Source organism: Opisthocomus hoazin, chromosome 6 (genome assembly GCF_030867145.1).
Source record: "Opisthocomus hoazin isolate bOpiHoa1 chromosome 6, bOpiHoa1.hap1, whole genome shotgun sequence".
Taxonomy (NCBI): Eukaryota; Metazoa; Chordata; class Aves; order Opisthocomiformes; family Opisthocomidae; genus Opisthocomus; species Opisthocomus hoazin.
The window spans coordinates 43,410,476-43,422,883 of NC_134419.1; the positions used below are offsets into that span (position 1 = coordinate 43,410,476).

General features: G+C 39.9%; 1 protein-coding gene across 2 annotated transcripts in view; it reads right to left on the bottom strand.

The window, feature by feature from the left end:
* Positions 1–417: 417 nt before the first annotated feature.
* Positions 418–12,408, bottom strand: part of POLR3A (RNA polymerase III subunit A) — a 38,866-nt gene continuing 26,875 nt past the window's right edge. For both annotated transcript variants that reach the window (XM_075422948.1, XM_075422947.1), the window contains 10 exons: positions 12,233–12,319; positions 12,065–12,147; positions 10,487–10,657; positions 9,838–9,931; positions 9,651–9,743; positions 9,050–9,214; positions 8,205–8,369; positions 7,752–7,883; positions 6,244–6,376; positions 418–2,378 (listed from right to left, as the gene is read on the bottom strand). In XM_075422948.1, coding sequence (XP_075279063.1) covers positions 2,230–2,378; positions 6,244–6,376; positions 7,752–7,883; positions 8,205–8,369; positions 9,050–9,214; positions 9,651–9,743; positions 9,838–9,931; positions 10,487–10,657; positions 12,065–12,147; positions 12,233–12,319 — 1,272 coding nt within the window. In that variant the 3' untranslated portion in view covers positions 418–2,229. The remainder of the gene's footprint in view (positions 2,379–6,243; positions 6,377–7,751; positions 7,884–8,204; positions 8,370–9,049; positions 9,215–9,650; positions 9,744–9,837; positions 9,932–10,486; positions 10,658–12,064; positions 12,148–12,232; positions 12,320–12,408) is intronic.

Sequence of the window (12,408 nt, forward strand, 5' to 3'; positions counted from 1 at the left end):
CAATTTAAATGAAAATGTAAATTTTAGGAAATATCCCAAAGTTCTATTTCTTTGGCCACCAAAACTGACCCTCAAAAAAAGCTGCTTACGAGTGAAATCCAACAGCTCACGCTTTTACTGACTGTACAGAAAGCCCAAAACGTAATTACTAATTTGGAGTTCTTGTAAACAGTCTGGTTTTGGCCGAAATAGTTACGAAGTACATAGCCTGCTCAGAGGGCAAGATGTGTTTATATTTACCGTAAGCAAGACAGGCTTTATATCACACATTCACTTAGGTTGTAAATACCCAAGATTTAAGCTCAGGAATTCTCAACTGTCCTAATAACTAAGCAAATGAGGGAGAGGGAGGTTAGGTCATCCATAAATTAATCACGCACAAATATAATGCATCAATAAATAAACACAAGGTTTACATTTTCCTTTATCTCTGCCTCTTTTTATTGTCATATTAAAGACAATGGTAACAAAAGTAATTTACTGAATAGCTTTAGCGCACATAAGAAAGTAAACCCACCATTTAAATAGCTGCATTTATTTACAAAAAAAAAAAAAGGAAAGAAAAAAAGAGGTGGTTACTCTTTCCAATACAAACCCCATCCATTTACACCCTCAAAAGAAATTTATTCACTTCCAGTAGAATCTCCCATGATAAAACGAAGTATTCATCCACAGGAAAGGTTTCTGGGCTTTCTCTCCATCTGGCCCCCACCTGTCTTATACTTACATCTTTAAGAAGAAACAGAGACTTCTATACAGACAAATCGTAAGTGGCAATCTCACTGAGCTCACAAAGAAAATTTTAATTTAATCTGACGTTTCTGTTGTTAAAAGGGAGATAGCAAAATACATACGGCTTTTAGAGCAGATACTAAATGCAGTACATTCTCAGTCGTTACCCTGCCAAAACCTAGGCAGAAGTGCATCAAAGTACCACATCGAAAATATAAAATAGTTTCAGAACAGCTATGCTGAATTTCACATCAGGTCTTCTCTCCACGGAGGATGATTTAAAAAAAAATGAACACAGTGGCACCTTACGACTTCACCCAACAGATTTACATTCTCGGAATGCAGCCTTATGCTTTCCTTTGGGTTGCTATGTGAAGACAAACTGCAGCACAAATCCATCCGTTTTCAAAAGCTAGATCGTTCAGCAGCCTGCTTGTACTTCAGGAGTGCACAACTTCAGCTCTTCTCTATCTTGTTTCTCTCCAGCCTTGACCCATGTCACAAGCACACTGAACATTCTAACACTGCGGACAAGAAAACACGAAGATACGTTCCCTCCAGAGCACCAGAGTAAACTTAAACATACTACACTGAAATAATTTAAAACCCAGGTTCATTCTAAAAACTGCTCTAGTGGCCTAAATTATTTCCAATTATTTCATGGTAATGCACGAAAGCAGCCTCCCTTTCTATTTCTACTTTATACATCAAACTAAACCAAGGTTGTTCAGATGATCCTGCTCAATTATGAAGCTTTCCCAAAATGAAGACTGCTGTAAATGACAGATTCCAGCAGTTTAACAACTGCTATAATTTGAAAACCTATTTATAATTTGTAACGTTCTTCTAACAGTCTTCTCAATATTCAGCAGCAGCTTTACCATCCGCAGCTTCCTGCAGGTACGTCCCAAAGCAGAATCCTGGGGAGGAAAACCATTTACCAGTTAATAACTTGGGATAAAAGACAAACAATTAAAAAGCCACGAGCAAATATTTCGAACACTTTCAACAGCACTCCTGAGGGTTAACTCAGTATGAATCAATCAGAGACTCGGTTCCAGCTCTCTGCAGTCTCTCTTCTCAACAGCCATAGACTGACCCCCACAGCCCCCACTGAAAGGCCATCTCCAAGTGCACCCCGCGCCAGCTCACAGAGCTCTCCTGCAGGTTTGTTTTAATCAAATCTGAATACACGTGCCTAATGCTGAGTTAATAACAACTTCCACCCATTAACATTAAAACAAAGATCTAATTCTAGCACATGAAAAAGAAAATTTTATCAGCCGAAATCCACTTTAAATTCATTTCCACTCTCTGGTGCAGAGAATCCTCTCCTGCTTACAACCGGTGGTAAAGAATCGGGCAGTTCTTTTGAGAGTATTTCACTGAACAATTCACAGTTACTGAGACACACAGAACTGACAACACACATTTCTTAACTTAAATTGATACTTCCTTGCTATTTTTTGGTTTGCTGTCTTGTATAATGTCCAAGTGCTACGTAACAATGGGAATATGAAATTCATTATTATCAAATATCAGAGGCCTCCTAGGAGGGGCTGATTCTTTGTCTGCTTTGTGTAACAGTTTAAAAAGTCCCGTTCCAATATTCATCGGGATTCCCATGATGATGCACTCAGAAACACCTAGGAAAAAAAAAAAAACACGTTAAACATCTGAAGAGTAAGGGTTTACAAAACTATTTTCATTTGCCCATTCTGCATGTGTTGCCTACCAAATCTCCTCAAGCCCCACACGTAAGGACCCAAGGTCTCTTCACTAGATACACTCAAATGTTACGGTCATCCCATCAGCGTTTTATTTAAACTGTGTTATTTAAATTCTACACACAAAAAGTTCAACCTAACCTAAACATCTCCTCTAGGAATGAAAGAGCTTCAGAAGGTTTGTTTCTGGAGAAGACACATTCCTCTCAGCGCTGACAGCAGAAGCTGCAAGGCAAAGCTACTTTGCGTTCATTCTCTGCCCCAGTGCTAAGACTTCAGTCCAACTTGGCCGAGCTCCTTGAGGCTCCTGCGACTTCCCGGCGAAGGAGGCACACTGCTCCTCCAGCTTCCTTGCATTTTCATCATTCAGAAAGTGCTTGTTTTCAATTTAACCATCTAGTCTGTCCCAACTATTTGGATAGCTGTAAGATTTTCACAGCAACGTGCTGACACATTTCTATTCCAGATCTACTGACATATACAACTGTTCCAAAGTACATTTGACATTAACAGCAACCTATCAGATAACAATTGTTTTTTTTTCTCCCAGCATACTGTTATGACCCAAATGACACTTTTGCACATTCTCAGGAGTGTAAGAATATTGTCCTTCACACAAACGTTTAAGAAAATAACAATAAATAGCTGTACCTTTGAATGCACGAAGGACAAAGATCAATTTACTTAAAATTCTGGCAAGATTTGATCAGTAATTTAAATGTATATGACTGAAGAGTCTGTAATTGTGCTCTTAGATCACTGCTGCATTTCTACTACATATTTTCCAACAGTACACACTTAAAAATCCTGTGCCAAACAGCATCCTTAGGAGTCACTGTATATTTAGGCCCACTCCTTTGCACAGCCCCTGCAGCATGCAGGTTACAATGGATGAAGGAAATACCTTCCTAATCCCTAGCAGAATAAAACTTAGCGGGCTTTGCACAACCACCTCTCAACCTCAGCCAATCACTGAACCATGGAAACTGCGTTTAGATTTCGGGAATCCTTCTTCCCTTGCGCTGCCTCCATGTACACCACCAGCAGCCTTCCTCCCCACCTCCCTTCCTCCTCGGGGACTGCCTGCAGCACCCGACAGCAGTCGTGTACGGCAGGAAATGTGTGGACAGAAGACATTGCTGTACCAGCCATGTGTGTGTTACATCTGCTCAGGCTAACGTACACCAGAGGCCAGCGACAGTCATATCAGAGAGGTGAAGATAATGATGTTGTTGATGGCAGAAGAACAGCCAGGACAGCATCTTCTGCTCTAACGACCATCCAAGCCTCCTCCAGCGCAACGTCTGGTTATCACCTGCTGCAGATCTAAGCATCTGGCCGGCAGCTATGACCGGCTGCTCTCACTTCCAGCTGGAAGAAGCTGTGTAGAGACGAAGCCAGTAATACTGCTCGTACTGCAGAGTTTATTTTTGACACTTCCCTTCATAAATTAACATCACAGCAGCGATCTGTAGCTCTCAGTTCCCACTCTTAGTCTAGAAAATAGTGTTGTTGGCTATTCTTTGGTAAGAAGACAGCAAGATAAACTGACTACACCTCTCAGCAGCAGCACACCCCGCTGATCCTGCTTCCAGCATCCAGCGGATGCTGCTGGAACCAGAGGTACTCCTCTGCTGTAGTTTCAACCCACTCTGCCCTCTGAAAGGCGGCAGCAGCAATTCCCAAAAGAAAATGTTTGTCATTGTGCAGATAAAGCAGGAATCCTCTGTTCCCCATTTTCTGAGGGGAAAGCATCTTACAAGACAAAAGGGATTCAAAGGCCACACGGTCTAAAACGAGACCCACACGTTCAGGAGAAGCACCAATGTGAGATGCCATCCCTTTCAGCACCTATAGTCGATTTTGGGTATGTACTCATTTTTCTGGGCAGTGTTGGTAATTTTTTCCTGCTCTGGAGATGCAAACCCAGGAGAGTGTAAGAGTCTTGTCACAGCAATTCAAAGAGATAACTAGTGATGGCCACGTCAGGCAGCTGCACGGCACTTTTTCATGCAAGCAAGCCAGCATCACCGCTTCAGTTTTGTAAGACAGACAACGATTTTCTGTTTTGTCCATTCCATTTCCTTATCTGAACCAAAACATTTATATAGAAGGCAACATGAAAAGATCTTTGGTTTCCACATCATTCAAACCACAATCTTACCAGCTCAGAGGGGGCAATGAGAAAGCATTTTCTTTTCCTCATTGCCCAGGATGGAATCAGTCTCCCATAGGATCTTTGCTTTAATCATGGGCAAGTAATAATTAAAAAAAAATAAAAATAAAAAAAAGAAAATCCCACTCATGGGGAATGCTGTGCAGCCAAAAAGTGGCAGCGTTCTTAAAATATGAACTGGTAATATAAAGGTTTCTAACAGATTCCAGCGATTCAGAAAACGTATTGTCTACAAATCACTGTTTGAAATTGGCTACGCTAAGCCCACCTAGAAATACACGCCAACTAATAAACCTGAACATAATACATTCATATTTTCAGACTTCATTAGCACCCACAAACTCCAGATGGGTGGTTACAGCTCCAGGATGGCAGGCCTTACATAAACAGACGCTGAAGAGGGTGAAACCTGCTCGACTTCTCCTTTTCTCTGTTTAACCTGCTAGATAGAGACTTTTTAACACATCATTCCAAAATGTATTGTAGCTGCCAACTGCCAGGCTAAACTACGTCCGTAGGTTAAAGGAGAATGACGTCTGGGATGAATGGTGGCAAAGGAGTTAAAAAAAAAAAAATAATTTCCATTCCAAATACGAGAGTACGTGGCAGAAATGCAAAATTAAGAGACAAAACAGTGACAAAACTAATCTATCTGAATTTTCTGTTTGGCTGTATGTACGTGTGCACGCATGCACTTGTGTGCATGTGTGTATATATATATATGTATACATACTCCTAAATTTTTATCAGATTCTTTGATGAATTCAGTAAGAATATGATTCAGTGGATGTTAATGAACTTAAAACTGACAAACAGATACATTTAAAAATAAATTTCTCAGGGCAGGGATCTTCTCTGTTCTGTTAATGAATGGAGTACCGATGAACACGGCTTCTAATTTGAAAAAAAAAAACCCAAACAAACCCACAATTTTTCTCTATTTACATCAGAACTAATTGAAGAAGTCAAGTACCTTGCCTTTCTGTTTCTTTCTAGGTACAACTGACAAATCACATAAGCAATCATTATGCACAGTACGATATTCACCAATGCTCCCCAACACATATGTATCTTCCTACTCCTCAGTAGGAATGAAAATGAGTATTTCACTGAGCTATGTGATGAGAAGTAAAAGCAAATTACTGAAAGGCTGCTTTAAGAAACATCCAACAGATGTCCAACGGACTGCAAGATCTGTGACTGAGATCAGAAGTCAACAAACATCCACCAAACTTCCAGGATCAAGAAGTACGGATCAGCCTCAGACCGGAAGTTTTTGACACGTAGGCTAGAATCACAGAATGCTTTGGGTTGGAAGGTACCTTTAGAGGTCATCTAGTCCAACCCCTGCAGTGAGCAGGGACACCTTCAACTGCATCAGGTTGCTCAGAGCCCCGTCCAACCTGGCCTTGAATGTTTCCAGGGATGGGGCCTCCACTGCCTCTCTGGGCAATTTGTTCCAGTGTTTCACCACCCTTATCGTAAAAAATTTCTTCCTTATATCTAGGTTGAACAGAAAGCTTAACAAGGGCAGAAATCCAATGCTTTGAAGAGGTTTACAGATGCTGGGTAGGGACCACAAACTGCAACAGAATTTGCAATACCTACCACAAACAGAATCCTTCTGTCCAAAGTAGGCAGCATCAAAGAGATGGTCAGCAGTCTTTTCAAAAGAAGCCAGCATTAACACACTTTCCTTCATTTTTGCCAGTCCAAACCTAGTAATGCCCAGCACTTCACCCTTGATTGATGGAAAAACCCAAAAGAAAGACTATCAGAATTGTGGCTGGAGGTCAGTTACATTTGCTAAAGAAGCAAATCAAGTGAACCACAGAAACGTAGTTCTTATTCTAGCACACACATGGAACAAGTAATAAGTAAAAAGGTTACTATCTACAATATGGCATTGTCATAATATGCTGCTTCACACTTCAGCAACTGAAGGTTAATAGCTTGGTAGTAATCAAACCTTAAATAAACCAGAAGTGATTATTCATATGCAACAGAAGCTGTTACAAACGGTTAATAGTTGTGGGGTTTTGTTTTTGTTTTTTTCTAAACAAGAACATTGGAAAGATTGAAAGAAACACAGCCATGAGAAAAAAAAAATAAAGTATCACAACTATAAACTAGCTGCAGAGCTACAAACTTTAGTGGGGTCTGAGCACACTATACTGAACCTACTGCCTATTGTCTACCAATAAATCTCACTTCAGCTGCCAGGAGATGACAGAAGATGTTAAATCTTCCTATTTTCACTCTCCAGAAAAAATGTAATTAGCTTTTCAAACTAACTTTGTTCATTTCTGCCTCGGTTTCTAACAAACATCCTGATTATAACAGACTGTGCACAGAAGCACAAGTCAGAAGTACAGACAAAAGAACGCACGCTAGGAGCCCAGCAAGCGCGGATCGGGGCCCTCCGATGCCCTTTTCCACTGTTGTGCTGCAGCTCCATGCAGCCAGCCCTGGGGACTGCGGCGGCGCAGTACAACAAAGCCCTACAGTTCTGGGAGAAGTCAGAACTCCTTCAGCCATTTTACCCAAATTAAACCCTTGCACTCTGGCAAGCAAAGCGGAAAATCTTACTTCACTAAGTGCACTCAAATCTAAAAAACGCATTGGATGTGAAGGAAAGAAAGTCAATCAATAAAGAACAGATACAATTTTCCACTTGCAAGTTCTGGAAGACTGTTCATACTCCACATGTAATCTGATTCTGTCTGCAACGTCTGTATCCTTTGACTTTTATATACAGTGCAGCTGCTATGAACCACACCCCGTGTGGTTTTCTGCACAGCAAGCCTTAAATTGCATGCATGGTTACCCAAACAGTTTTTAAGTTTCCTATTTCCAATACGGAATTATGACTCCCTACTCATTTTATCAACTGGTTTTCAGCCAAAATAGACCTCCTCCCCACCCCAGTCCCAATAACTAGACTAATTAAGCATTTCATTTGATACACAATCAGCAGCATCTGACCAGTATAACTTCCAATTCTTTAAACCTATAATTGATCTCCATGTCCCTAGCTCACCCATTCTTCTCAAACATGGTAAAATTAATTGGTATAAACAGGCCAATGCAACATTTAGAAAAAGCATAGTACCAACCTTGTAAGTCATTAGATCAGACAGCAACATCACATGTCTCCTGTCAATGCTCATCCCATGGTTCACCATTGTATACTGAATCTCATTGATAATGGTCGTCCGAGCAGCTTCAATTCCTAGTGTCTTCTCTACCTACAAGAGATTATGTTAGATTAATGAAGAACGAAACGCTTGCAGCAAGTACATTCCTGGAACAAATACCATCTAGTGTCAGATAATACTCCATTTCCATTACTATCCTTTCGCATTTCTGTGTTTTAAAAATATTTATACAAAAAGCTTCTTTGAAGTGAACAATGCTGCCAGTCAAATTATTCTCTTGCGCTAATACATTCTGACAACTACTACCAAAACCAGGCTTGAATAGCTATCAACTGCTGCATCTGAGCACAAACAAACGCTTGTCATAAACACGCTACGGGGAAAAACCCACCGTGCCCATTCGAACCTTACCTCGTAAGTGTTGTTAGAGGACGTTTTTGTTCCTTTCACTCCATGAGTAGCCATAACAGCTCGCAGATTATCACCTTCAACTAGAAGTTTATATTTCTCCTTTCCACTTTGTTCATCAATATGAATGACAGCTCGAGAAACCTCTGGTATACCTTGCACTACCACCTGCACAAAACAAACCCAGTAACTTCGTGTACAATAATGCATACAAGTATAAAAGGGTAACCCTTATTAGCATTCAAACCTATTAAGAAGCTCCAGTCTTTAGAGTAAATGCTCAGTTAAAATACATATGAAATGAGATTTCCTGTTCTTAAATACACTAGTGCAAATGTGACGTTCACACTGTACCAAAAACCTCACTCACTACCTACGTTTCACAATTTACATCAGATATCCCCACACGCAGACCTGGGTCTCTGAATGGCGGTAGATCCACACAAACGAAAGGGCATCCTGCCAATAACAAGGTTCACTTATCACTGTTTTTCAAATCCAAAGTAGACAGCCTCCTCACAGAAAGCTGCAAAAATGCCAAATGCTGTCATGTGGTTCAACTCTAGACGCAGCTGGAAGAAGATGTAACTATTTCATACAACTGCTCCACTTGGAATGCTTCAGTAAATGTTATAACTAAAGGATCGAGGCTTCAATTTTATTTATAAAGATCAGTAACAAAGGCTTAGTTTCAGATGTAAAGCAGCGGCATCGCAACCTAAGCATTACAGACTCAGCCTATCTTCATCGTCAATAGTGACAAGCATTATTTATCTGCCCACCACAGAACCCCAAATTATTATTACTGATTACCTCCCACAAAGGCATGAGACAGCCTTTGTTTTTACCTTTGGCAGTTCTTCCTTCAGGGACTGCAATACATAATACATGGAACTCTTGCTATTTTCACGAGGGGTCACGCATACAACCGCTTCTCCGTGGACAGCAACATCCCCAGGCTTTACTCTGAGTTTCGATATGCAAATCGAGTAGCGCACAGTCTCCGCATTCACCTGTGGCAAAAGTCAGCCAGCAAACATTAGGGTATCTCTCTTAACATATATAAATCTGCTCAAATGCATGCAGCAGTCTTTTAACAGAATATAAAAAAGCAGAGGTAGAAAACTAAATAAAAATTTGTACTCTTCTAAATTGTGTGAAATACCATTCTATGCTGAGGGGACCAGGCCTATATGTGACAGAAATGGCATCCTTGTATTTAGCAAGACAACAAGAAATGAGCGTATGTTCTCTCATGTCCAAATAAAGGAAAAATTATCCAATTTACAAGGAAAAAAAAAAAATCCAGATGAAGTGTAGCCACAGGACATCCTTCGTTCATTTTATTTTTTTAACTTCCACTGGTCTGATTTCTGTTTCTGAGACAGAATTAAGAGACCCTTTGGAACGTACCCAAGGCATATTCTGCCTAAAAACTGAACAACTCACCTCTAGTCTCAGTAGCCTAATGCGCTCTAAGGACAGCTTCACTAGGATGAAACAATCATCTGGAAGAAACACTTCCTCAATATATTCTGAAATCTTGAAGAGGTAAGGATGAAATAGTTAGCACGTGAAAGTGGTTAAAATGCCCTGCTGACATTTAAAGCATTAGCAATAATACAATTTTTCCTACCTCTCCTAATAAAGTTTTCTCGATTCTTCCTTTAACCAGACGGGCAAAATCAGGATCGTCATCTTTGTCCAACTGTGCTGTTATAATAGGGGTGCTACAAAGAATAAACACACAAAAATCCCCAGCTGTTAGGAAACTGCTCAGCCAGATTACAGACGGCAATCTGAATTACAGCTTGCCTTACGGAACCCCTTTGGCTTCCTCAGGTGCATTTAAGAAAATCATTGTTCATGTACTTCAGGCTAGTAAAAACAAGCTAACAGACAAGAGATCGTAACACAAGAGCTAGTGACTATTTTTATGGCGTACACTATTTTGGTATTATTTAGGTATGGCTTCATGGATACCCAGAAATCGGTGTGCATGAACTGCCACTAAACATCAACAAGTTTCACAATGTATGAGACACCTAACGGAATATTAAGCTCAGTAAGTAACCACTTTACCCCATTTGATTTTCAGAAAAATACAGCTTGGCTCTTCTCTGGCCCTAAGTACCAGTTAGTTGGACAGACAGTAGATGTCTCCTGTCTGTGTAGTCCATGCATTCAGCATTGTCTAGCATATTACTGAGAACAGGGAAATGCTATCGCTTATTGCAAATCTATAAAAAAAAAACCCCCACCCCAAACCAAAACAGCATTAGTACCTAATAGCCTTTGAAGCATTAATGATTTCTTTGATTCTCGGCACGCCCAAAGTAATGTTCATTGAAGCAACGCCAGCAAAATGGAAAGTCTTCAGAGTCATCTGAGTGCCAGGCTCACCAATACTCTGTGCGCAAAGAGCTCCTACTGCAGAACCAGGCTCCATCTGTGCCCTGATAAAGAAATTCTCTCATAAAAAATACAGAAAGAGACATAGAACTCAATAAGGTAAAAAACCCTAAGCAAGCAAAGACAGAATCTATTCTGGGAGCTAGACAAGAAGGTTGTTGCTTTTTTTTTTTTTAAATAATAAATGAACAGGAGAGAGGTTAAAAGGTCACCAACACTCAAGACTGATCTCATGCAAGGCAAGAAGATGCCCTGTCACACAGGCATTCTACAGATGCAGTATAAGACCCATAACAGAAAACCAAAGGTCTGTCCTCCTCCTCAGCATCACGCAGTAGATTCAGGATTCCCCATTCAAGGAAATTCCGTATGCTAACATTTCCAAAACTCCCCTTTATACGTTTAAGCACAAGAGACCTTTATTAAGTCTTCTTTAAACAATTATGCAGATCACTTTTTAATCAGAGCAAAATCCAGGTATTACTTACTCAAAAGCCCTGTACTGACGACCTACTTTCCCTTCAAGTTATACATGTAATGGGCTCACTCCCACGTTTGTCTCTTTCTAAAATCTATGTACTTTGAGAACTGGCTGTCCTCACAGGAGGAAAAATGAAGGCCAACACACTCCACTGTGTGATCTCAAAATGACACCTGAGGGGTGGTTTACATTCTCCCCTGCAATTTTGTTCAGATCCTGCAGCTAGCATTCTTAAGTTTGCACAGAGTGCAAATGTGATCTGCTTTTCTACAGCAAACATCACCTCTGAACTTCAGGCACAATACCACTTCCTAACTCAATCTGACTTGTAGCAGCTTCTTGCATTTTCCTTGATGAACTCTTACCACGTACAACTGCTGTCTAGTAGTGATTTAGCCTGTAACATCTACACAAAATAATTCTGGGTGACTGTAAAACAAAATTATTTGAGGTTATTGTTTTCACTGTAATTTGGAGATCTCTTTACATTCATGTCATATCTACTAAAACTTGCTGTAATCTCAGCTGAGAGATTTCTCCTGCTAAAATGCAATAGTCTATAAAACAAAAATAATAATCACAGCAATTAGATCCTTTCCAAAGGTACCATCTTTCAGTTGTCAGATCAGCACAATACAGTATGCTAAAAAGACTTACTATAGTAAAGTAGGCAATTCATGTTTAAGAGCACTTAAATCAAATATAAGTAAGTAATCCTAATAACTGAGAGTAGAAAACCGGTAATTGTTTTAAAATAGTTGAAATAGTTCTTTTGGCATTCTACCTTTGTCTTACAATGTTAATGTCATTGAGGCCAACTGTTTCTTACTCTTTATTTGTACTGCATTCGCAACAGAACCAACATTCATACAGTAAAATTAGCAGAAATACACTCCTAAATTGCAAACCAAGCAACAAACACTAAACTGGGGGGTGAACAAACTGAGAAAATGACAGGCTAAACACTTACCTCATGTATTTGTCCCTGCAAGTCTCTAGAAACTTCTCGAGTTGTGTTGGAGTAATCCTATCCAACTGGTATAAAACTCGTGGCTAAAAAGAGAACAGAACAGTCGGAAAAACAAAAACTTATGAAGACTGAAAATAATTACATAATCACTCCTTTGAAACTATTTACCTCTGTTGTGCCATTGTCATTAATGCCATACTTGTCCCTAGTTTTTTTTATCTTCTCAGAAACACCTTTGATGAATTTTTTAATTTCCTGAAATTACATTAAAACAACAGTAAGCAAACACATGGTGTTCATATTGCAGTCTTCAGCAGTAAGTTATTTGCTTAGAGCTCCAAATG